Source organism: Sceloporus occidentalis, unplaced genomic scaffold (genome assembly GCF_023333645.1).
Source record: "Sceloporus occidentalis isolate IW3139 unplaced genomic scaffold, rSceOcc1.0.p SCAF_3, whole genome shotgun sequence".
Lineage (NCBI taxonomy): Eukaryota > Metazoa > Chordata > Lepidosauria > Squamata > Phrynosomatidae > Sceloporus > Sceloporus occidentalis.
The window spans coordinates 190160896-190187133 of record NW_028316983.1 but is presented as its reverse complement, the minus strand read 5'-3'; the positions used below and the strand labels follow the sequence as shown (position 1 = coordinate 190187133).

The following is a 26238-nucleotide window of genomic DNA, read 5'->3' as shown; positions in this document are numbered from 1 at the left end:
GGTTTTTTGTGACACCAAAATGAACAGTGTTCAGTATTTCAGTGCTTTTAGAAATATCATAAATACTATTTTCTTCTGTGAAAAAACTAAATTATTTTGATCCCTTACACATTGCCATTGCACCAGAAAAGATCCTAGATGTCAGGTTTTTCACTAATAAAGAAATAATGTTGAGCACTTGATTGCTGTCTGTTTTGCTTATTATATTTCATAGTTTATATACCAACTTAAGTATTATAGTATATCAGACACAGTAATGCCATATTGATGGTATTACAGACATAATATACTCAACTTTTTGTCTAGATTAGGCAAAAGGATTGTTATAATATTCTCCATCCCCTTTCTTTTGGAAGATTTTTCTCTTCTATGGTTTGCTTTTACAATAGTTGTTGTTGTTGTTGTTGTTGTTGCTGTTGTTGTTGTTGTGCCTTCATGTCATTTCTGACTTATGGAGACTCTAAGGCTAATTGATCACAGAGTTTTCATGGCAAGATTTGTTTAGCAAGGATTTGCCTTTGCCTTTGCCTTCCCCTGAGGCTGAGAAAGCGTGACTTCCTCAAGATCACCCAGTGAGATTCCATGGCTGAGCAGGAATTTGAACCCTGGCCTCCAGAGTTTTAGTCCAGTGCTCAAACCACTACGCCACTACACCATGCTGGCTCTCATAGGGTTATCTCTGCAATAGCACAATCCAGTATTGTCCTTATAACCAGAGTGAAATCCAGTTTTATAAATGAAGTTGCAATTTGTGGTTATATGGGCATCTGGTTAGTTTTATCAAGAACAAAAATGGAATGTTTTAAATATAGTATGATCCCTTTATCCATGGGAATACATTCTTAGACTTACTGCAAATAGCAACAACTGCAAATAATGGTGAACCCTATATTTCCCCTGGAGGTTGACCATGGAGGGCATCCAGATGTCTAGAGACACCTTTTCCCCCTAGATGCAGGTAAGTAAAACTGTGAGTACTAGTCTTGTGGATGCGGGGGTTGTACTGTACAGAAACCACAGTCAGTGCTGACGTAGATATAATGCTGTACCACGATGAAGGATGATCATGATCAGAAAAGGAGAAAACCTGTCAGGTTTCAAACTGGAAAGGTTGGTGGAACTTTCTAACAAAATAAGAACATTTCTGAGGACTGTCACCTCAATTAAAATTAGATTTTTCTTCATTTTGAACACAAGGCAAACCATAGCCAAACTTTTTTCTTTTAAATTGCTCATATGAGAGTGTCACTTGTTAATGCTCCTTTAGCCACCCCGGTTTTGGACTGGGAGGGCACCTGAAAAGAGTTAGTACATCTGTATCCAGTGATAAATTTACTAGTTCTATGTTTCTTTTTGAGGGTGGCAAAAAAAAGAAAGAACTTTCAGACTTCAAGCTGATACAGAAAACTTTACAGCAGTTTCACACATGAGGGTAGCATACGAAACCCCATACATGCTGCTACAAGTTTTTCTAGTAATAGTTTGTATCAAAGCTCTAGCTCTTTCCATTAAATGTGCTTTTTATGGAGTACCAAGTTATAAATGTAGTGCAGCTACGGCATATTAATCTTACTGCAGAGATTTAATGAGGCAGTTGTTTTGCGATGGACACTATTGGGAGCAGACAGCGACAGAGTTTTACTTCACCGCTGAACTGCAGAAATATTCCTTTCCTGGCCATAATTATAACCACATGATCTCTTAGTTTTCCTTTCTTTTGCCAGCACTTTTCCATGCAGAAGTAGCTTGGAAGGAGGTCCATTAAAACGCAGTCAAATGTACTGGAAACTGGGCTATTTTCCTGGTTAGTTTGACATTTTAGGCTCTTGATCAGCTATGGATCCTTGTTGCGTGGAGAGAAATATGCAGGATGAGTTTCAAGCATACAAAGTGTCTTTGCCAGTCTGCTGAAATGGCTTTTAGATATTTATTACTTTTTTTAAACTTGACTTTTATATAGGTTATAAAAAGTAAATGTGGTGAAACCTAATTTTAACATGGACAGAATAGAATTTCTGCTGTTGGCCCTAAACCAATCTCTTACTGGAAATTAATTGAAGTCCATGGGTTTATTGCTGCTAACTCTTTTAAGCCTTTGCAGTTTCTCATTTTCCTCCAAAGTTGCAGTTTTATTAGACCAAGTTATAGCAGTAACATCCCTCATGAGGAGAGGGAGAGGGGGAGAAAGCCACCTGCCAGGACACAAAATAATGGGGGAAATATACTACTTAAATTTCCATTTATAAATAATATTGAGCATAATCAGGAACAGAAAAACAGCAGTTCATTTATGTACTATATTAATAGCTGGAATTTATTTCAGAGCCAAATCTACTCTTTTTTTCATTAGGTAATTTTATAAAGGATATCTTGCAGATGGGGTGATAATGTACAGACTTGCTGATACTCTTGCTGGTGCTCTGAGGAGAGCAGCGAGTTCCATATTGCAAGATGGATTATATTATCGTTCGAGACACTAAGGCCTAATTCCAATTTCTAAAGTAGAGCTATTGAATCAAATAGAATTTACTGAAGTATTAACCTACCCTTCAGTAGGTAGTCAGGATGGGACTACTCTAGAGGAGACTAGCAACTGAAGATAGATTTAAACTTCCAACTCATGCTGGAATTCCATGAAAGACTATCCATGAACAGGAATAGATTTCCAAGAGTATATTACCTGCCCACATTGTGAATGCAAGGGCATTCTGATAAGGCATGCATTCACACATATGTTACATCTTATTTGATCCCATCTTCCTACTTCCAGAGATCAGCCAGAACAGAACTGTACCTGTACAGCATGCTTTTCCTTTATCTTAATGTAAAGTAGGGTGGAGTGAGCTCCTTACAGGTATCTCATGCTACTGATCATTTGCTCAACAGCAGGGGAAATTGCAGTGCCACAGATCACAGGCATTTCCTATCTAGGCTAGTAGTTATTAATGAAAAATAACATTTCATAAGTATGGCTCTTTCAGATTTAGAGCCATTGACTTTGGTGATAGGATTAGTTGGCATTTATAGATTAGAAGCATATGTGACTTTAGGTAATAACATTTGCATTTGCAAAGTTTAGAAGTATAGTTCAAAAATGCAACACACCTTTTTCGACATGTTACTCATGAGTAGGGACTAATATGTTTTTGATGCATTATTTTTAGTACAGTGAGATGCACATTATTAATGCATTACTAATGTAGCACAGTAGTAATGCATTAGTCTCAATGCACAAAGTAATGGGGGTGTTTACTAAGAATTGTCTTAAATCACTCACTGGTAATGTTTCTGAAATAATGAATAGATCTCTCTTCTCATACAAAAATTCAAATGTTAACACTGTTGCTATCGAAATACTTAAATGTAATAAGTAACATCATTATGCATAATGTGTTAACTCCAAGCACTGGATATGTGATGGTAGATGGAGGACATAAGGCAACTAGGCAAGCCATACCCTTCACCTTAGCATCATTAACTACGATAGCCTGCCAGTGCAAGATAGAAGACAGGACACATGAGATGTCTGGAACATTCAAGTTGGTGATGTGTGAACATTTATCCATAAGAGAGAAAGGGGAATAAGAGAAAAGAGTAAGCTTTAGCCCATGCATCGGCAACCTATGGCCCGCGGGCCGGATCCGGCCCGGGGAGGAGCCAGATCCGGCCCCCGCACGGTCCTGCCGCAGGCGCCGCCGCCGCCAAGGCCTTTGGGCCAGTCGGCAGCCTCCTCTGCCTCCTCCTCCTCTGCCTCTGTGCTCTTCTTCCCCCGGCCGGAGGCACCTCCTGCAAGTCCTTGTTTGCGCGCACGCACGCCTTGCAAAGAGCAGCTCCTTCTCTTCAGGGAGCCTGGCAGGGGCTGGCCAATAGAAAAATGGCAGGGGCGGGGCTGTTTCTAGCACCACTCTGCCATTGGCCAGCCTCAGTGAGAAAGTGAAACTTGGGAAGAGCAGGAGGATGCGGAGGAGGAGGAGGACCTCTGGCCCAGAGGGAAGGGAAAGGAACGGCTGTTTCCCTTTGGCTCCAAAAATGATCAACAAGAGGAGGAGGAGGAGGAAGAAGGTGCCGTTTCTAATATGCATTTCCCCCTGGATGTAATTAATTGTATTCCCATGCCCATTTCCCCCCTGGATGCAATTGTATTCCCATGCCCATTTTCCCCCTGGATGCAACTGTATTCCCATGCCCATTTTCCCCCTGGATGCAACTGTATTCCCATGCCCATTTCCCCCCTGGATACAACTGTATTCCCATGCCCATTTTCCCCCTGGATGCAATTGTATTCCCATGCCCATTTCCCCCCTGGATACAATTGTATTCCCATGCCCATTTCCCCCCTGGATGCAATTGTATTCCCATGCCCATTTTCCCCCTGGATGCAACTGTATTCCCATGCCCATTTCCCCCCTGGATGCAACTGTATTCCCATGCCCATTTTCCCCTTATTTATATATTTACCCCTTATTTATTGATATTAGTCAGCTTTTGTGATATGGGCCCACACTTTCTGAAGCCGAGAGAGTGTGACTTTCCAAATTGTCTTTCTGTGTGTTTTTTGTCCTTATAATGCTGCCTTGTTGTGACAATGATGGTGGTGGTGATGATGGTGATATTGATATCAGCCAGCTTCTGAGGCACGGCCAATGCAAGTTGCTCTGATTTTTACAAACTCATGCGCAGTGAAGAAAAACCAAAGTCCCTTGACCAAGTACACACTTCTGAGAAGTATAGTTGGTGCAAGACACATGAAACCGAGGGCAAATCACTTCTTGTTAAACCAGCTTTACATGTCAAATATGCATAGCCATGTGAACTCATGTTCAGTGTGAAACCCAAAGAGTTTGGTTATGCAGTAAGCCTCTGAAATATGCAAGAGGCCATGTTAAGTAAAGCCATGTTCAATGCCCAAATGTGCTGTTTGGAATGGGGGAGGGGGGTTGACCAAAAGGAAAGTACATTTCTGTCATCTGTCCAGGAATAATGCCCAAATGTCCTCTATTTTGATCATGGCTAAGAAACATGCATTTATATTAACATTTTTTAAAAAGCATCAATTTTTTTGCATGTCCTCCATTTAAAAAAATGTGTCCTACATTTGAAAATGTTGTCCTATATTATTTATTTAATTAATTATTTATTTTTTGGCTTCGGCCCCCCCAGTTGTCTGAGGAACAGCAAGCCGGCCCCCGGGTCAAAAAGGTTGCCTACCCCTGCTTTAGCCTGTGTTTTATGTATTCTGTATGGTGCCTGCAAAATCAGAGTAGGAGCATGGCATGCTGCATAGAGATTTGAATTTGGAAATTCAGCTTTTTTTAAAAGCCAGTTTCTAGTCTTCATGGTTATAGGTCTGTGTGTCTGTGTGGTGCATGAGCAGAGGTGGAACCATGAGGCCATTTTCTGGTGTAAAAGCTTCCAAAGATGGATGGCAGAGGAGCAGACTTTCCAGTAGGTAGGAGGTGATGAAAAGACATGATTCATTAGAAAAGACAATAATGCTAGGAAAGGTAGGGGGAACTGGAAAGACCACACATCAGATTGATAGAGAGATCACGGGCCTGGATTTGCAGAAATTAAGCAGAAAAGTGGAGGATAGGGGGCTTGGAGATGTCTCATCCACAGGGTCTCCATGAGTCGGTGTCAACTTGAGGGCAGTTAATAGCAGCAACAAAGGAGGTGAGAATTTTGTTTCCCTCTAGATTTTGTTGGACTGTAACTCCCAGCAGCCCTATCCAGGATATCCTTTGAAAAATTCTGGAACAAGCAATTCAGTGTCAGCTGGAGACACAGTTATCACCCCTGAAATAGATACAAATATGTAAAGCCTATAAGTTTATGGTATATGCCAAAGGTTCATCAAATGCTTGCTGTGATCTTTGCTGTGTATTGTCATTTTTGTTCCCAAAGTGGTGTTTCCTACTATTCAACTGCTTCTAGGTATTTGTAATTTTATTTTATAATGGAGGCATCTTTTCAGGCAAAAAGCAGTAGTGTAAATATATTCATCAAGAGAGGCAGAGCCTGCCACAACTCATTACACTGGGACTGTGCATGAACCCAGGTCTCACAGGTTTTCCCCCTTCAGAGTTGACCTAAAAACGAACATAGCATTTTGCTAAAGCATACATTCTGAAGTTTCAGGGAGAGGGACTAAGTCGCCTGACTCCTGTCCCAGCAGATTTGTATTTATGAATGCTTAACTGGAGGCAACTCTCCTCTCTCCTCCACAGTAACTCCTATTATGTAATTGAAGGGGGGGATTCATATGTTAATGGGCAATTTTGTGTGAGATTCATTGTCCTAAGCAGTTTTGCAGTTTTCATATCCTAAGTATTCTGTGTGTGTGTGTGAGAGAGAGAGATGTTACTGGACTCTTGTTAAGAGCCAACATGAATAATGAGTACCGAGTATTGTTGCATTCCTTTCCCCCCTCTAGCATACTACTTAAAGCAAAGTCAGACTCTACCCTTATTTTAAAACAAACAGGTCTGTAAACTTTATGTGCAGCATTTAAATAGTCATGTTAAAATTCAGACCCAGTGCCCACATTTCCCTGAGTGCTGTCAGTTTTATGAGATGAAACTGGGAGCTTGAGCTGAACATCTAATAGTATGCATTGTGCACATGCTGCCTTCCAACAAGTGTTTAATGATGTCGGGGTCAGTTTGCAACAGTTAAGACAATTATTTCTTTTCCTCAGCTGCTTACAACCTACCGGTATTTTTTACTGCTAGGCTAAGGTAGATGCAGAAAGTGGGAATGTACTTACAAGCAAGTTTTGGATGCAGGCAATGTTTTAAAGGGAGTTTAGAAGGGCTTTCCCTTTTGTTCAGTAGGTGTTGCTTTGGAGCAATGTAAGACCCACATTATACAATACGGAAATTATACAATACGGAAATTAGCTAGTACACACTTTTATATCACTTCTGTACTTGGAGTGCTCCTTATAAGGGAAATATACTGATTTTTTAAAAAAAACCATATACTTCCTTATATGGCCAAGATACTTTTTAAAAACTATTATTTGTATACTGAACTTATATGTATACCTATTGCCAATCACAGCATCCTGCAGTACATAAATAGTCAGCATTTAACTAGATAAACCTAATTTATTATTATTATTATTAAACTTTATTTCTATAGTGCTGTAATTATACACAGCGCTGTACAAAGTCGGTAAAATTAGGAGTAAATAAAAGCCTGCCCAAGGCGTACATTCTAAGATAATAACAATTAAAAGAGGAATAGATAAAATTACCATATAGAAAGGAAAAAACAGATTAAAAACATCAAATATCAAACAAATCACATCACATCAAATATTGTCAGACAGCCAGATAACAATCACAAATTCCCTGAGAACGCTTCCCTAAACAATATGGTTTTCAGCTCAGCTTTAAAGCTGGTTAGGGAAGTGATGAGCTGTGCATGCAGAGGAAGAAGGTTCCAGGAATGAGGGGCAGCTAGAGAGAAGGGACGGATCCGGGACGGGGCAGAGAAGATCCTGGGTTGAGAGAGGAGATTTTGGCTACCAGAGCGGAGAGTGCGAGTAGGGATGTAGGGAGAGAGAAGATCAGTTAAATAAAGAGGGGCCAGCCCATGCAGGGCTTTAAAGGTGAGTAGCAAAAGTTTGTATCTGATGCGGAAAGGAAGAGGGAGCCAGTGAAGGGAAGACAACAGAGGGGAGACATGATCATAACGGCGAGCGAGTGAAATAATGCGTGCAGCTGAATGCTGAACAGAAATTAATGGGTGGAGGTGAGAGAGAGGAAGCCCTGCCAGGAGGAGGTTACAGTAGTCTAATCGTGAGACCACTAGGGCATGGACCAGTGTCTTTGCGGTAGAAGCTGAGAGATATGGACGGATTTTAGCGATATTATAGAGAAAAAATCTACAGACTTTGGCTGTAGTCTGGATCTGTGGGATAAATGACAAAGAGGAGTCAAAGATGAAACCGAGACTGCGGGCTTCCTGGACCGGCTGGATCGAGAGGTTATTGACGGAAATAGAAAAGGAATAGTGAAGGGTGGGCTTAGGAGGGAAAACAAGAAGCTCAGTCTTGGACATATTGAGCTTTAGACGCCGATGGTGCATCCAGTGGGAGACAGCTGTTAAACAGGATGACACTTGCTGCTCTAGCTCTGGTGAAAGATTAGGGGTGGAAAGGTACAGCTGGGTATCATTGGCGTACAGATGGTAAGAGAAACCAAAAGAACTGATAAGTTTGCCAAGGGAGAGTGTGTATAAAGAGAACAGAAGGGGACCCAAAACAGAGCCCTGAGGAACTCCAACAGATAAGGGGACAGAAGACGAGGTCTGACCACCCGAGACCACTGAAAAAGATCGATCTGTAAACTAAGATAGTTTACAAATGATAATGAAGCATTGAGGGTTGTGGCTAGGCTGGTGTTTCCTTACTGCTGGTACAATTGTTTTTGTTTTGTTTTGTTCTTACTACAGGCAGAATGTGAGCTTATTTGGTAATGAAAATGCTTTCAATGTCCTGTGGCAGATGTAACTACTATTAACACTTCCCAAAGGAATTAGTAAGATAGGTTTTGCCTTAAACCCTAACATGAATTTAACTCCCTGTGGAGATGGCTGAAAAAAATTCATAAAACTTTTATAGCTCTTGCCCAAACTCACATACTTCTAAACCATAGTTTGATCTTTCCATGTAGTAGCATTCCAGCCTTAACGTCCTCCTGGCTGGGCTTCCTCTTTCTCACCTCCGTCCTTTAATCTCTGTTCAGCATTCAGCTGCACACATTATCACTTCCACCCACCGCTCTGACCACATCTCTCCTGTGTTGGCATCCCTTCACTGGCTCCCCCTCCCTTTCCGCATTCAGTATAAGCTCCTGCTGTCGACATTTAAAGCCCTCCATGGACTGGCCCCTCCTTACCTTTCAGACCTTCTTTCTCCTCACCTTCCCACCAGGGCCCTCCGTTCTGGTAGTCAAGGTCTGCTGTCTCAGCCCAGGATTTCCTCTGCCCCATCCCGGATTCGCCCCTTTTCACTTGCTGCCCCTCACTCCTGGAACCTTCTTCCCCCACAAGCAAGAGCCATCACTTCTTTAACCAGCTTCAAAACGGAGTTGAAAACCATCCTGTTCAGAGAAGCCTTCCAAGGCATTGCATAATTGTCGCTTACTATTTGATGTTCTTTTGGTGCCTGTTTATCAAACCATTTCCTGTATTGCTATGTACTGTACAGTGGACCCTTGTTATACGCTGGGGTTTGGTTCCTAGATCCCCTGTGTATAACAAAATCCGTGTATACTCAAGTCTCATTCAATATAATGACATAGCAAAATTGTGTCCCTTATAAAAAATGGAAAATCAAGATTTGATATTTGAAATTTATCCTTTTTTTTAACATTTTCAAACCGTGTATGCTTGAATCCATGTATAAAAAATCAGTGTATAAGAAGGGCCGACTGTATATGCATTATCCTACTTGAGAGTATGTATTTTCCCTGGAAAATGATTAACCATCCATTATGAAGCCAAGCCCTCCCTCCAGTCCATCTGCCTTGGTCCAGGCCTTGGAGGTAGAGAGGAACTGCTGGACCTCTTACCCTTTCCCTCCACCACTCCCTTCTCCTTCTGTGTCATGTCTTTTTAGATTGTAAGCCCAAGGGCAGGGAACCGTTTAACTAAAAAGATTGCATGTACAGCGCTGTGTAAATTTACAGCGCTTCATAAATAAAGGTTAATAATAATAATAATAATAATAATAATAATAATAATAATAATAATCTGCCTTCCCTCTCATCTAGTAGAAAATCTTAAAGCTTTTAGAATTTAGTTATTAACTTTTATTACAATGATGGATTGATTTGAAAAGCTATGCACATAAGCTTCTAAGGTACAAAACATACTGCAGAAATAATGTAGTTTGAGACTACTTTAACTGCCCTGGCCCAGTGATAAGAAATCCTGGAAACTGTAGTTTACTGTGCCACCAGAGCTCTTTGACAGGGGAGGCTAAGTGCCTCACAAAACTACAGTTCCTAGAATTGCCTAGCATTGAGCAGTTAAAGCAGTGGTTCCCAAATTCTGTTCTCCCAGATGTTTGGGACTTCAGCTCCCAGAATTCCTGGCCATTGGCCAAGCTGGCTGGGGCTTCTGGGAGTTGAAGTCCAAAACACCTGAAGGACCAGAGTTTGGGAATCATTGGCCTGTTACAGATTGCCAAAATAAAGCTGCTTCGGGTCTCTTTGGAGGTATGCTGTTTAAATGATGCATGGGTCCTAAGAATTCAGAAGCTGCACCAAAGCTGCACTCCAGTGCTTAGGAATGGAGTGTGGCTTTGGCGCAACCTCCGGACTCTTAGGACCCATGCATCATTTAAATAGCATACCTCCAAAGAGACCTGAAGCAGCTTTAATTTGGCAGTCTGTAACAGGCCATTGAAAGCCCAAACTGCATTATTTCTTTCCTGTGGCATCAGGTGAAGTCTTGCATAATTTTTAAGTTACTCTTAATGTTTACTGAAGCTTAGACCAGGATCTCTTTTTCCTGTTCAAAACAAAAGAATACTTTTAAAAATCTTCTCTTCATATTATAAAAATTACTCACTTTTCTAAATCTCACCACAAATTGTATTCCTATTCTATAGTTTTCAGAAAACTTTTGAAAATTGGTTACAACTTCCATGTAACCCAGCAAAATTATTCATCATAATTATTTGCAGAATTCATGTTGAGAAATTTTCCCTATTTATTTCTTTTGAGGTCATTTTGACCTCCAGTTTTGAAATCTTCCCACAGTGCTTCATATCACATGAGAAACTTTCAGTTGATGAACATTCATTCATTCATTCATTCATTCATTTATTTATTTCCAGGATTTATATCCTGTCTTTCTCCCACAATGGGATTCAAGGCCGGTTACAATATATTAATTAGTGCCACTCAGGAGAAGATGTCCAGTAAGGAAGATGATAAAATTCTGTTTCTGAGAATCTAGCAAATCCCAGATTGTGTCACTGGTATATAATGAAGTATCACAGCACCTTGAAATCTGGACCAGACAGTATTTATTTATTTATTTATTTAAACATCTATATTCCATTCTCTTTTTCTTAAGATCACAGGGCTGCATATAACATGATCAGTTCAAACTAATATCAATCACAAAATTATTTTCAGAAACTAAACACCAATTTTACAAGTTAAAAATAAGTTGGATAAAAACAAGTCGAAATACCTTCCTTGTGCCCTGGTTTATTTTCTCTCCCCCCCCTCCTGTTTCTGAATATCACACATTCATTTTGCCACCATTTACATTCATCTCCCCATCTTTGCATTCAGTAAATCCAGTTAAAAGTACCTATTTTATTTAGAAGCTGAAGAGTCCATGATGGTGCAAAGAAGTCAGAATATGTGTTTTTCTAATAAATGTCATAGAATCATAGAATCGTAGAGTTGGAAGAGACCGCAAAGGCCATCCAGCCCAACCCCCTGCCATGCAGGAAATCTTGAGTATAGAATTGATTAAACCTTGACATAGAATATTTATAGTGCACTGATACCATCCCATTAAAATCCTAGGGTTTGTACTGTAAATATATAATGCCCCTAGAATACTCATTTTGAGAGAGAAAAATCTCCTAGTTCTGGAAAGTGCACTAGAGCTCTCTAGCAGAGATGTTGAAGCACCTTACCAAACTACATATACTATAATTCCATAAAATGGACCCGTGATTGTTAAAATAGTATCAGACTGTTATAAACTGTTTAGTACAGATGTACCTGAGAGCCAGTGTGGTGTAGTGGTTGAGTATTGGACTATGACTCTGTGAGACCAGAGTTCGAATCCTGGCTCGGCTGTGAAAATGCACTGGGTGACCTTGGGCAAATCACACTTTCTCAGCCTCAGAGGATGACAATGGCAAACTCCCTCTGAAGAAACTTGCCAAGAAAACACCATGATAGGGTCACCATGACAGGGTCGCCTTAGAGTCGCCATAAGTCAGAAATGACTTGAAGGCACACAACAACAAAAAGATGAACTCATAAGCTGATGTACTGTTGGTTAGTCCCAGCAAAAACAGACCTATCCGTTTTTGAATGGTGAGTTAACATGTATGTAATTCCCACAGACTGAATGGTTCTATTCTAGGGAGGACTAACAGCAGGATATATGCCACAGTTTGGTTAACACCAGAGGCTGTCTCAGAACTTATATCTTTTATCTGTTGCGGACACCAAAAGCAAGAGCAAATGATTTCTGTGCAGCTAGGTTGCTTTGCTGGAAAAGGAAGGTTCTCAGTGAAGATGTAATTATGTTATTTGTAAACTGTAATACCAAGAAAACTATATTTTTTATAGTTTTCTTGGAATACTTTTGAGCTCAAACACATTTTTTTTCCTGGCATTAAAAGTTTAAGATATTGAAGCTGCCCTGATGGGTGATAGCATACTCAGACACACTCATATGGCTTACTATATATGATGCCAGCCAAACAGACTATCTGTACCAAAGATGGATTTTTCCTATTGACAGCATATGCACTTTGTACACTTAACCAAGTTTTTGTACCTTCACACCCGTTATTGATAGTCATTTGTTTGTTGTTGTGTGTCATCAAGTCATTTCTGTCTTGTGGTAACCCTAAGGCAACCCTATCATGCGGTTTTCTTGGCAAGATTGGTTCAGAGGAGGTTGCCTTGTCCAAGGTGGGTTTCATGGCTGAGCTGGGAATTGAATCCTGTTCTCCAGAGTCATAGTCCAACACGTAAACCACTATTCCATGCTGGCTCTATTGACTATGGAGATTATCACACAGGGTGAGGAGGGATCGCTCTCATCTTTATCATGTCCACACTTATCCCGCCCTTCTCCCATCAGTAGCTCCCACCATTGTATTAATGGGAGTTTCTGTTAATACAAAGTGACAAGGCCATGCCACTTCAGTGACGGGAGAAGGATAGGATAAGCATGACATCATTTGATAATCTTATGATCGTGCAATGAGGACGACTGAAGGATGGTATAAGAACAGACATCATCTGATAATCTTCACCTTGTTGCACCATAAGGATGGGGTAAGGATGGGGACATTCCGTTCTTTACCCCTTGTGATCATCTCCTATCATGCACTTACTTATACCAAACATACAGATTTTGTACATCTCTTTCACACTTTCTTATAACCCTGCCTTCTGAATATATATCTTTAGTGAATGATATTCTTACACAGAGATGCACCTATTTAGTCAATCTGTTCATGCTGCCTCTCACAGAAGAATCACCACAGTTTACATGCCTCTTTCATGGATGATGCCTTTGTGTTATTGAGTTTTAAGGAACAAACAGATGTGTCTGCAAAGTGGGGGGAGGCAACAGAATTTGGAAAATTAACTTAGGAGGCACAACTCCAGGACCCTCCCAGCAAACATGGCAATGCTGTCTGACAGATTCTGAAAGCTGTAGTCCAACAAAGTAATTTTTCAAGCACTGGGAAGGACCCTTTCATATTTAAATCATACTTGACAGAGATTGTTCAACTACTTGAGATCACTTTGCAGTCAGGAAAAAGACATGTTTGGCATCCACCCCAGGACTGGTTTGTTCCAGGCTCTCTCCCTCCACCAACCCTCTTTTCAACCAGGTTCAAGTCATCTTTTGCTTCAGAGAAGATGGGAAATTTCCAGTAGCTAGAAGGTGCTTAAATCAGCTGCCATTGGGTGTGTGTGTGTGCATGACCCTGGCCCCCACTTCTGGAAGGCTAGTGGATATATGCAACCCCTGGTGTCCAAAAAATATTCTATGGTGCTGATAATTTCATCTCCTCTACATGTGAACAAAATTGTAGACATAAGCTACTTTTCCTGCATTATGTCTTCAAATATTTTTAAGGCAAGGATAATTTTCTGAAAGTGGCATTAGAAATTAATTGCATAAATTGTCATACCAGTTTTCCATGTACAAAGCCCCTCCATATCCACAGATTTAACAACAGCTTGAAAATAGCCCCAAAATATATAAATTCCAATAAGCAAATCTTGATTTTGCTATTTTATATAATGAACATCATTTTACAGCACGCTTGTATTTAATGGAACTTGAGCATCCCTGGATTTTGCTATCCATGGGAGGTCTAGGAACCAAACCCCAGTGGATACCAAAGGCCAACTGTACGGGATGATGTCTGGTTTCTGCATTGCAGAAGGGATTTGTGACGACTAGTTGCAATAATTCAGAACTTCTTATTTGAATCATTATTACTGTCCTGGAATTAGAATTAGATTATCTGTTTGATCCTCACTACATTGGATAAGATGTATAATAATAAAAAATGGCCTCTAGCGTTAACTATCCTCTGCAGGTTAATACTTCTTTGCTTAATTAGCAGACAAGTTTTTTTAAAGTACTTTTAGAACTTCTGATTTTTCAAGTATAGTTTTTTTTAAATTTCTTAACAACTGATCATTGGGGTGTTTCATGAAGTGAGACAATTTTAGTCTCTTGGTCATTGAGTAGTTTTTAGCTTTAAAATAAAAATAGTGAAAACAAAATCTCCTAAATTTATTTACCTTTTTGTATTAGTTTGTAGTGAATTGTGAAACGAATTTATTCTTTTAAATTATTCAATAGATTAAAAGCTCCCAACAATTGTGTTAAATTTGTAAAGGTTATCTGTAATGAATAGAAGTGTTGCTTTTGTATGGGGGAGTTGCTATTTTTGGGTAGGAAAGATGAACAAAGAGATGCTTTCTCTATTTATTGAGAATGCACCAGATCTCATCTGATCTTGAAAGTTAAGCAGGGTTAGCCCTGGCTAATACTCAGATGGGAGGCCACCCATGGATAACAGCCAAAACCACCTCTGAGTATTCCTTGCCTAAGAAAAACTAATGCAATTAATGAGGTTGTCATAAGTCGACAGGTGATTTGAAGGCACACACTAGCATAATGTTGAAGTGCTGCAGGCTTATACCAAAAGTATTTTTCTGTTTTTTAAGTAACTTAAACAACAGCCACAATAGTAGAACTCAATCTTGAATCCTCTTTTTTTAATATATAAAGAATATTTTTTAAAATACCAAAAAACCCAGAAGGGTCATAGTCTTGATTTTCTTTCAGATCTGAACTGTAAACTAGAAGACAAGACAGAAGATGGAGAGTTGATAGATTGTAAGAAAAGACCGGAAGAAGGCGAGGAGTTAGAGGAAGAAGCTGTGCACAGCTGTGACAGCTGCCTCCAGGTGTTTGAGTCACTGAGTGATATCACAGAGCACAAGATCAATCAATGTCAACTGACAGGTAAACAATACTTATCACTTTGTGTCTCGTTACATTGTTCTATTTTTGATTTCAGGTTTCTGCTTCAGAGGTGCTCAACATGTTTCTGTACTGGGTTTTCAGGTGCAACAAAGTAGGGATCATTACTGCAGTCAGTCAAATGCCATTGTACCATCCCTTAATCTGGGCTTTCACATGCCCATCTGTCTTAACAATTTTAGTGATTTTGACCATGGAAATGCTTAGGTGAAGGGTGGCTGCTACTTTGGTTCAAAAATGGTTGGCAGTAATAATTGAGTACAAGTGAAAGGGAATGCAACAGGACATTGCACCAGTAATTCTGGCAGTTCTTCATGAGAAGAGCTACTTCTCCATTTGTGACACTGTAGACAAATATGCTGCATCTCTGTGTAATATTAGGGTCTCTGAGCTAAAGTAATGTATGTATCCAATATTTATTTCATTTCGTTTCATTTATTGTGTTTTTACCCCATTGTTCAGAAATGCACTCAAAGTGGTTTACAAATTCGTAGTAAGACATTTTCCTGCCTTCAGGCTTACAATCTAACAGCACAACACACAAGGCAAAGGAATGGCAGTGGGGAGTGGATTTTCTTGGTTGGTTTTCTGAGTGATGTTTGAGACTGGCATAACTGAATGCATTTCTGAATGCACATTTAACGGAAGAATATGTGAGTGAAGAAAGGACCCAGCACAAGTAACTCTTTGTGGCACACTTGGATGCATTTGGGTTGTGCTTAAGTACTTAATGCTTTAATGACCCTTTCTGAAAACTCTTTTGGCCTAAGAAACTTGGAAGAATCATGTAGAAGCAAATCAAAGCAGCCCAAATTCTTAAAAAACCACCCAAGAACTCTAGCTGAAAAGAATTCTGTATCAAGTAGTTTCTAGAAGATGAGAATACTTGAATTTATGAGATCAGAGTAATTTTTGAAACAATTAAAATACATTTTTTCCTGGCTCAGCCCATGATTAAATCAAGCCTATGTATTACAATTAAGTGTTTTTACTCTTTTTTATGTAATTGTTTCTTCATTCTTCTGTGAAGGTAAGTCAGATTTGATTAAGCTGATAATTTTGGTCTTGAATCTCAGGCGTCTGTAACCTTTTGCAGTTAGCTAACAGAAAGGGTGTACTATATGGGACCAAGTGCCTTTGAAATTAAGGGATACATCCCACCCTTTATTATGTATGGCACTTATTCTGTAGGTACAGTCTGCCCTCCTTCTCCAGAGATTCTTTATTCACAGACTCAAGCATCCACAGCTTGATTATTATTATTATTATTATTATTATTATTATTATTATTATTATTTTCTTATATCCCGCCTTTCTCCCAATATAGGGATTCAAGATATATGTATGTATATCTCTAAATAGAAAAGCTTGGTTTCGTCATTTTATATAAGGGACACAATTTTAATATTCATTGTATTTAATGCAACTTTACGCAAATTTTGTTAGCCATGGGGGGTCCTGGAACCAAGCCCCAGTGGATACCAAGGGCCCACTGTAAACCAACTAACTCAAGAGGTGCATGGAAGCCCTTAGCTCAGTAGCAGTGCAAGCAGCAAATCACAGGTCAACAGAGAGTCTGCTCTCCATACAGAAAGTGTCTATTCATATCCTAGTATTCCCAGTTTAAATGAGATGTAGGAGGACAGGACAGGGAAAAGATGCTTCCTTAGACTTTGGAGACTGACCCCCACCTTTTGTTGAGAGTGGAGGGCTAGATGGTCCAGTGATGTGATATACTGTCTGATAACACTTTAAGGCATCTTTCATACCTAGAAGTTGGTCCTGTAGCTAATTCATAGTGAACAGAGAAAGAAAAGACACATATTTGAGTCAGAGAGAAGAAATGTGTTGAAATATATTTTTCCAAGTAGAGCAATGAAACATTGTCTGCCTATTTTGTCTGTGTTATCAGTTTAACACCTTCATGTACTTTGCAGTTCATGTATCTGACAAATTGCTAGTGAATGTTGAGAGATATACTTTCTCTCTCTCTATTTTCCTCATATTCTTGCTTTTTTTTTTATTAATCAAGAATATTGTATCCATGATTGGCAAAACTTTATGCTTTGCAGTAGCACAAAGATCACTGCCTCCATTTTTCATTGGCTGCCCCTCTGAAATCCCCTAACATATCTCACCAGAAGCTGGGTGTTGAGTTGAGTGACTGTAAGCAGCATGAACTGAAGATCGCACAACTAGGGAACTGAAGCGAAAGGAGAAATTCCTGGAGCACTGCTCCTGAGCCACTTCACTCCAGGTCATGCTGGAGGGCAGAACTTGCCATGCTAAATGAGGGTTAAAATGGCTCTGCCACTTGAGTAAATTTTAAAAGACACTTTTTTTTCAAAGAAAGGCATTGAGTCCCCTAAAAAGCCCTGTTTTTCACCATTGCTGGAGATAACAGCTATTCTTGATAGTCAGGAATCAAACTATTCAGAATAATGGAGGTGATTTGAAAATTAGTAATAACTCTTCTTTATTATATATTGAAGGTTTAGCATTATGTAAAGAGGATATTTTCTAATTTGCATCTGGAATATTTAAGTTATGTGACTGTTTTTATTATTGACCATTTTTGCATTAAAATTCTAGCTTGTTTGTTTTGAAGCATAAGTATGAAAACTGTTGCCAAAAATGTGACACTGTTGTGAAAGATAGTATCTTAGTTTCAGAAGGTGCTACACTGTGTTACAAAATATATTTAGCATACTGTTTTGTTACAAGGAGTATGAAATAAATGTCCTATACAGCTTTTCCCCAGCAAACAGTGTAAAATGAATTGATGAAAAACTGAATTTAAAAAATATACTTCAGTCCCAAGTGTTGAGATAAGGTCTTGAGAGTGTAATCCTATTCAGCCATCCTAGTAGTAAGCACTGTTGATTTTACAGGGATCTGCCTGCAAGGTGTTATGCATAGAAGTGTGGCATAAATTGACTATTAAACCTGTGCCTGCATTCCTATCTTGTTTAGTTCTAAAGTGACAGTCAGTTGTATCACTGTGTTTTGGGTAATAGAAGCCCAGTAGTTCCACATTAATGTGACCCAATCAAAATATAGATTGATGAAATACTACTTAGCCCAACAATATTACTGCTTCTAGCACACATTGATTTTTATGATTTTTTTAAAAAAATGGTCATCTTTTCTGATAGCTAAATTTTCTAAGTAAAAGAAAATTTAATGCAGTATAGTTTTAGAAACCTGATTTGAAGACACAGCTAAGGTGTACTTTAGTTCATGTTTAGATATTACTTAAAATCTGTTCTGGAATGCAAGGATCTGGAATGATGGAAGCAGTGCTGACACAGGGCCCAAACAAATGGCCCTTTTAAGCCAGCATCCGGGAAACTTTAGAGTGCAGCAGTTAGATGCCAAACATCATGAAGTTTACACACCACACAACACCAGGGCATCAGGAAGTTCGCACACACACACACACAAAAGTGGGGAAGCACATGCCTGGGCCTTGTTTTTGGTGCTGAAATTTAAACTCTATTCTGCTGCTTCTTGATGAACAGAAGATCTAGGAGGAGTTTTCATCAGGTATAATGCTTCTCTTGGTTGATATTGCCTACAAAGTTTGTGATAGATACAAAAAAATTGAAGAAAATGCAAGTTGATCCTCCCTTATTTGGAATTTCAAAATTTGAAATACTCTGAAATTCAAAATTGTCCACATGGGTGACTGAGATAGTGACACCTTTTCTATCTGATGTTTCAGTGTATACAACCTTTGTTTCATGCACAAAATTATAAAAAAATGTTATGTATAAGATTACCTTGAGATTATGTGTACAATGTGTATATGAACCATAAATGAATTGCAGTGTGCCCGTACAAGGCAAGCCCTGTTTTAAACAATGGCGTGTGTGCCTGCCACATGCATCCTGCCATACTCCCATTGTTTTAAACGAGGCTTGAGCATGCATATTTTTCTCTTTACGTGTGTGTGTGTGTGTGTGTGTGTGTGTGTGTGTGTGTCTGGAATGGATCCACTGTGTATTGGAAGGGTACACTATACATATTTAAACTTGGGCTCCACCTCCCTGTTATCTCATTGTGTGTATGCATATATTTAAAATTGTGGAGTGGAAAAATCCAAAACACTTCTGGTCTCAAGCATTTTCGATAAGGGAGACTCAACCTGTATATCAGTCCATGTATATTACTTGTTTGATAACTGATTTAAATTGGGGTTGGGAAAGTGCACCATGTGGAGTGCATACACTTCCCCAAGACTGTTTTTAGGGCCCCAGACCCACCCTCACCCCCATTTTTATTAGAAAAAAAACTTGACTTCTGGGCTTATTGGGGGAAAAGACCTCTCCAGGACCTAAACTATTTGGGCCCAGAGAGGGATGAAGCATGACCAAATGGCTTCCGGAGCCCTCAGGACATTTTTGGGGAGGAGAAGTACAGATTTGGAGGTCTCCAAAACCCCTGGAGCAACCAATGCAGTCCCCTAACAGTTTCTACCCTTATTTTAAATCTGTGATCTAAAGGAAGCTCATCTTTTTAAATCTTTTGTAAGCCACCTTTAGTCATACAGGTAGAGGTGGTGGAGGAGGATTTAAATCTAAATAATTGATTTAAATTAAATTTCACTGTGATACTTTCTATCTTTTTAAAGTTATAATACAAACTCAGATTCAGTACACTTTGGTAGAGTGTAAATATTTTTATATGGGAAATTATCAAATAGGAAAGCCTCCTTTAATATGATGTGTCAATTGAAAGCATTGATTGAGATTAGATATTAAATGCAAAGCTAGTGTGTTTATGCTTTGATTAATATTAACTAACTTATTCTTTAAGAACTTGCAGCGGGACTTGTACATGAACATCCAGTCCAGGCTGAGACACAGAAATTGCAAACTTGATTTCACAATACTACTTGTATAGAAAAGTTCTCACTAGTTTTGACTTTTCTCCCCCATTTGTTGAGACAGGGCCTTTTCACAACATCATTACACTGCCTCATTTGTTCAATTTTATTGGTACTTCAGAATGTGTTGTCTGCTCACAAACTTCTTTCAATTTTCCATCCTTTTCTACTTCTCCCTTTTTCTCTACCTGTGGAAAATCTGACATGGAGAAAAAGATGGAATAGCTGTACTGACCTCTTTTGTTTCTTGTAGGAGCTGTGTCTGCAAATGCCTGTTGTTTGAGAAAATGATGATTTTGCAGGGCTGTGTGTACAGCATAACCTAAAAATACGATTCTTTGACCAGATTTTGTGCCAAGAACAGCTGAAATCATCAAGCTGTCTAACTGATGTAATGTTGTTTTACCACTACTAGGAAGGCACTGAGGCCCTGCTCTTGGCCACCGGGAGTCTCTTTTAGCCATCCATCTGCTTTGTGAAGTTTCATCAGGCATTGACCACACTTTTGAGCATGGTTTCAGAGCCCTAAGACTTGGAATCTTTGACCCTTATCTTCTTTCTCCTTCTCTTTTCCCTTTTCTTTTCTTTTTCTTCTTCTCCGCCCCCCTCCTCCTCCTCTTGTAAAGAGAAATGGAAATAGGATCTCTTAGCACAAGCTACTATCAAATTCCATGGTTTTTTCTGTGTTGGTACAAAACCTCAGAATATTTTCACACACAGACACACTGGCATGAAGCAATAGTAGTAACCTCCTGTGTTTTAAAACAAGAGTTGTATGGCATGTCTTTTGTTAGACACATAACAAAATATTGGGTACACAAGCCGTTGATTCTTTTGGCCCACTTAGACACACTGATATCTAGTGACTTCCTTATGAGTGGGGGAGTCAATCCACTCTATATTTTAGTCCAAAAGGTCCCTCCCTCCTCATAGATTCAGCACTTTGGATAGCAGGTTTAGCTTCTGAACTAAAGTCTGTTGTGGGTTTACCATACCACTGACATGAGAGCTGCCAGCTTCTTCTGCTTAGATGCATAGTACAGAGGTGCAATCACATACATACCACTCATGTAAGTGTGCAAATATATGTAGAGTTAAGAAGTCCAAAAGGCATGACATGCAAAAGGTATCAGTAGGTCTGTTGCACTTATGTGTAGAAGTGTACAAAAGACAATGGTATTACATTTGTTACTTTTTGTCTTGGCCTTTTACTTCACTTCACTTTTATTGGATACAATTTTTAATCCCTGATGTTGTGTGTCTCTTTTTGCCACTTGATGATGATGATATTTGTTTGTATTGCACCTTCCTTCCTGTAAAAGAACTCAAGGCAGCTAACAGTTTAACAGACAACAGTTTAACAGATAACAATGTACCTGAAGTTGGGGCATTGCCTTTTGCAATGTTAAAATATTTGTCCACCTAACTGTGTGTTGTGTCTTCTAATCTGAAGCAGCCTTCTGGGATTTCAAACAATGGGTTTCCATATTGGCTGCTATATATCCCTTGATTTTTTATTTACTTTTTTAGCTTGATATACCAGGGTTAAAATCTAGAATTTTCTGCTTGTCAGGCATGTGCTTTGCCCCTGAACTGTAATTCTGACTCCACAAAAAGCGGACTGTGAAACAGATTAACACAGTAACTCTCCTCAATGTTGGGGTTTTTTCCAGAGTAAGATGAATAAGGTGAGATTCTTTTGCAGACCTGCCCAACTTGACAGTAGATGGGGCCAAAATTAAAATAGGCTGAACTTCATCGGGCCGCACATAGGTTTTAATTAAATATTTATTAATAATTAACAAATTATTGATAAATAATAGTGAATATTATTACTATTAATTCCATACTACTATTCCTCCACCCAGCCTTCTCATCAGGAGAAAGCCGAGAGGCAGAGAAGCCTTGCCTGTTCTCTTCCTCCTATTTCCTGACTTCTCCTTGGCAGAAGGCCGACTGATGGAGGAGCCTTGAGGGATGAGTGTTTTCCCTTCTTTTTCCTAAGCAGCCTGGCCTTCTCAGAAGAAAGCAGTGCAGCAGAGGAGCCTTGCAGGGTGAATGTTTGCCTGTCCTCCTCCACTGCCACTACCCAGCCTTCTCCTCAGGAGAAAGCCAGGCAGTGAAGGAGCCTTGAGGGGCGAGCATTTGCCCCTCCTCCTCCTCTGGAGAAAGTTGAGCATCGCTCTTCCTCCTCCACATGGCCCTCTCCTCAGGAAGAGAATGAGTGGCAGAGGACACATGAAGTTGTTCCACATCCCCATGGGCCACCTAAAACCCTTTGGCAGGCTGCATGTGACCCCTGGGCCATATGTTGTGCAGACCGGTTCTTTTGGAATGGAAGGATGTGGCAAAGTGTTTTCATCCTTTTGTTCCACTCTAAAAGGCTAAAAAGGGTGTTGTTTATGTATTTATTTGTTTTCTTTATGCAAATTAAGCCAAAACATTTCTAGATCTGCCAACATGTATTGGTGGTATTTTGCATCATTATATCTGTAGAAATATAATAAGTTGTATGCTCCACTTAATGATGCTAGATTGGAGTTTAAGTCCCAGTTCTTTCTAGACTCATCTTAATGTATGTGTGGTGCAGAATATTGCTGAGATCTTTCACAAAGTTTAGCCTCATATGCAAAGGGGTTTGGGGCACCTTTGAGACTAACTTAGACCCAAAACAGATGGGCCAACAATGCTGACTTCAGGCCAATACTGGGGTGTGGCATTCAGATGGTGCATGCCTCCAGATCAGTCTGAAGTCGTGCTGCATCTCCCTAAGATGGCCCAAACCCAGCCACAAAAGGAGCACAAAAAAGTGCTCCTTGTTGACAGTCTGTTGCAGACTATAGTGGCAGCTGGCCTCAGGACCGTGGCATCTGGATGGGGAGTGACCTGGGGTAGAGCAGCATCCAAGCTGCCAGTCTGCTTGATCCCTATGAGAAAGAAATAATTTGGAAGCATAAGTTTTTGTAGATGTAAGTCTCAGTTTCAAAGGTGTTACAAGATCTGTTTGTATACTGATGCATACCAACATGGATATGTCTTTGCGTTCTACCCTTATTAGCCTTTTGCATCTGTGATAGCTGTTGTGTAAACAAAGGGACAAACTTTTAGTTAACTTTATTAGAAGGATGGTTAGTTGATCATCTGCAGAATTTGACAGAACCAAATAAGAAACTAGCAAGATTTTTCCAGAGATCAGTAGTCCATTTCCAAAATGGCTGATGACAGATGAAAACTTTTGTTTAAAGAAGTAGAACTTCAGGTTGTTAATTCTTTATTTGGGCTGAAAGGTCACCATCCTTAGTAGGGGATACCACTTGGGAATGGTGTAAATGTAGCAGAGATCTCTGACCTGTTAATAAGCACCAGGAGGAGATAGGGATCATTCAACAATGTGCCCTGGGGGTACGTTTCTTTTAAACTTCAAGCAGTGTAGCTGGAACTGTTCAACTTTTTATTTCTTTCAGTTTTACCTTCAGGGGAAAATTGATCGATTTGGAAATGATTATTCCATAATCTCTGAATCTTTCTTTTTCTACACTGCAGTGGGAACTCCTTGAAGTTTAAAAGCATTGTGTTTCCTCTGTGCAAAGAATGTGTGGGGATAGGGATCTTGTTTAACAGATGGTAGTGGATGCATTTGGAACTGTGACACTCATATTATATTGAGGTTATACATTTTGAATGCAAAAAAAATATCATTATGGCTAAAGTTGCTTTCTTCCACTCTGTACTAATTTTTGGGATAACCATGCTTATGACAGAACAGAAGTGCAAAAAAGAGTTTGAAGAATAATGTGAAAGTATGAATGACAATGAATTACAATTTATCTAATAATTGTAGCTTCATGAAACAGCAATAGAAACTTTTCCTCTTCCTAGATATTTACCCTACAGTATTAAGTACTTCCAGAAGAAAAGCAAAGGAAAGCTTTTCTTGACTTTCTAGCCATCTTTTATTCAGTTTCTCACTGACTTAAAATGTTTTTATGGATACATGGAATTGCCTCTTTTCCCCAAAAGTTTAATTAGAAAAAAGACTAATTACCTATGTTGGAAACGCTTAATAAGAAAAGTATACACCTGTGTATAAAATAAAACAGTAGACAGGCAAGGTGTTATCTTCAAGAAAATGGTTCATGTGTTTTTGCAAGTGAGAGTGGATAAATAATGGCTAACAAATGCTTGTTCGTTCACTGCTTTTCTAACTGTGAATGGCAATGGTGTGTCTCATTTGTTTTTACTGCTTCATTCCAGCGGGAAGTCCAGTTTAATGACTGGAGGAGGGTTCAGTGACTCCTGTGGTGAGAGCACAGGGAAGGGTCAGTTTTTCAAACACTATGCAAGCCCCTTTACCAGACATAAAAGTTGAACAAAAGAAAAATAGAAACAGCAGATTCTGATTATTTATTTTCTTTTGATGAAAGCAAAGCTTATTCTATAAGTGTGTTGTGTGTAAAAGTGTGCTTTAACAAATTACTGCAGAGCTGCTACTTAATACACATACTTGAAAAGCTAAAATGTAATTCTCCTTTGCCACAAACTCTAAAAATATATTGAATTCTGAAAGTATCTAGAGCCTTAGATTAAATCCACCCTTTCTCTTGAAAAATTCTAGATTATCAAAACATTTCTCTCTTTGATTGCTGATTTCAAACTGTATTGCAGACATAACGATGTTAGTCTCTGGCCTTCATCCTTGTGGTGATTAAACCTTTTTTTTCTGTAGTAACCTGCTCTTCTATTTAATGAAATGCCATTATTGAAGGGGCCTGAATTCTTCACTTGAGATAAAATATTCCTGTGAGGCCTCTAGGTAAAACAACAACAACAAAATCTAAACAATCCTCTTTTAACTTAATTTTTTAAAAAAGAAGATAAAACCATTCTTATACTTTGGATAGCAATGGAAGAATACCTGAACATGGGAACATATGTACGCATGGTTTATGAATAACTTTAAATGCATGTCATTCCACTTGAATGTTTTATTTTTTACATAAGATATTTGCATTAACATTCATATCAACTGATTTATGTAACTAATTTCAGAATTATATTCCTATGCAGGACCTATCCCAAGAACAGGTCCTTGTCTGTGAAATATAGCACACAAAAAAGGAAGACTTGATCCCGCCCTGAGCCTACGACTGAAATAGACATGAGTAAATAGCATTGGGGGGATGGGATGTGACCCAGGAACCTTATGGTCAGATGCTAAATAATAATAATAATAATAATAATAATAATAATAATAATAATAATTTTATTTCTATCCCGCTTTTTGCCAGGCAATCAAAGCGGTGTACAACAGGTTAAAATACATCCATATATACATAATGCCCCCCTTAAAACAAAATTAAATAATGTCAGATTAAAAACTACATATTAAAACCGACTAAGCTAAATAAAAATCATCATGGGCAGAGTTCACTGGATGGGAAATCTTATTTGTGGCCGAGCATTTTATTCCGGGAAGGCTTGCCGGAAGAGATCCATCTTAATGGCCTTTTTAAAGCTCTCTAGATTGGTGATTTGACGGATCTCATCCGGCAGGCCATTCCATAAGTTGGGAGCGGCTGCAGAGAATGTCCTCTGGGAGGTCGCCGTCAACCTGGTCTTTAAGGGCTGTAATAAATTCCTCCCACAGGACCTGAGGGTGCGGGGCGGATTGTATGGAAGCAGGCGATCCCTTAGATAGGTTGGGCCCAAGCCATGTAGGGCTTTAAAGGTGATAACCAACACCTTGTACTGTGCCCGGAAACTGATAGGCAGCCAGTGGAGTGACTTCAGTATTGGTGTTATATGGTCACTCCTTGCTGTTCTTGTGACCAACCTGGCTGCCATATTCTGTACCAACTGGAGTTTCTGTTCTAGGCACAAGGGTAGCCCCATGTAGAGCGCATTGCAAAAATCAAGTCTTGAGGTTACCAGTGCATGTACTAGGAGTTTCGAGGTCACCCTTTTCCAGGAAAGGGCGCAGCTGGCGTATCAGCTGAAGCTGATGCTAGGACCTGACCTGATGAGTTTTTTTGGAACAATGTGAATTTAAGGTTTCA

The 26238-nt window shown here is 39.4% G+C and overlaps 1 protein-coding gene across 5 annotated transcripts in view; it reads left to right on the top strand.

Annotated features, from left to right (window-relative positions):
- The window catches only part of ZNF521 (zinc finger protein 521), a 363548-nt gene that overhangs the window by 35280 nt on the left and 302030 nt on the right, over positions 1-26238 (top strand). For all 5 annotated transcript variants that reach the window (XM_089517209.1, XM_089517204.1, XM_089517207.1 and 2 more), the window contains one exon: positions 15097-15276. Coding sequence is in view for 4 of the 5 variants with exons in the window: in XM_089517204.1 (XP_089373330.1) it covers positions 15097-15276 (180 nt within the window). In the remaining variant the exon portion in view is untranslated. The remainder of the gene's footprint in view (positions 1-15096; positions 15277-26238) is intronic.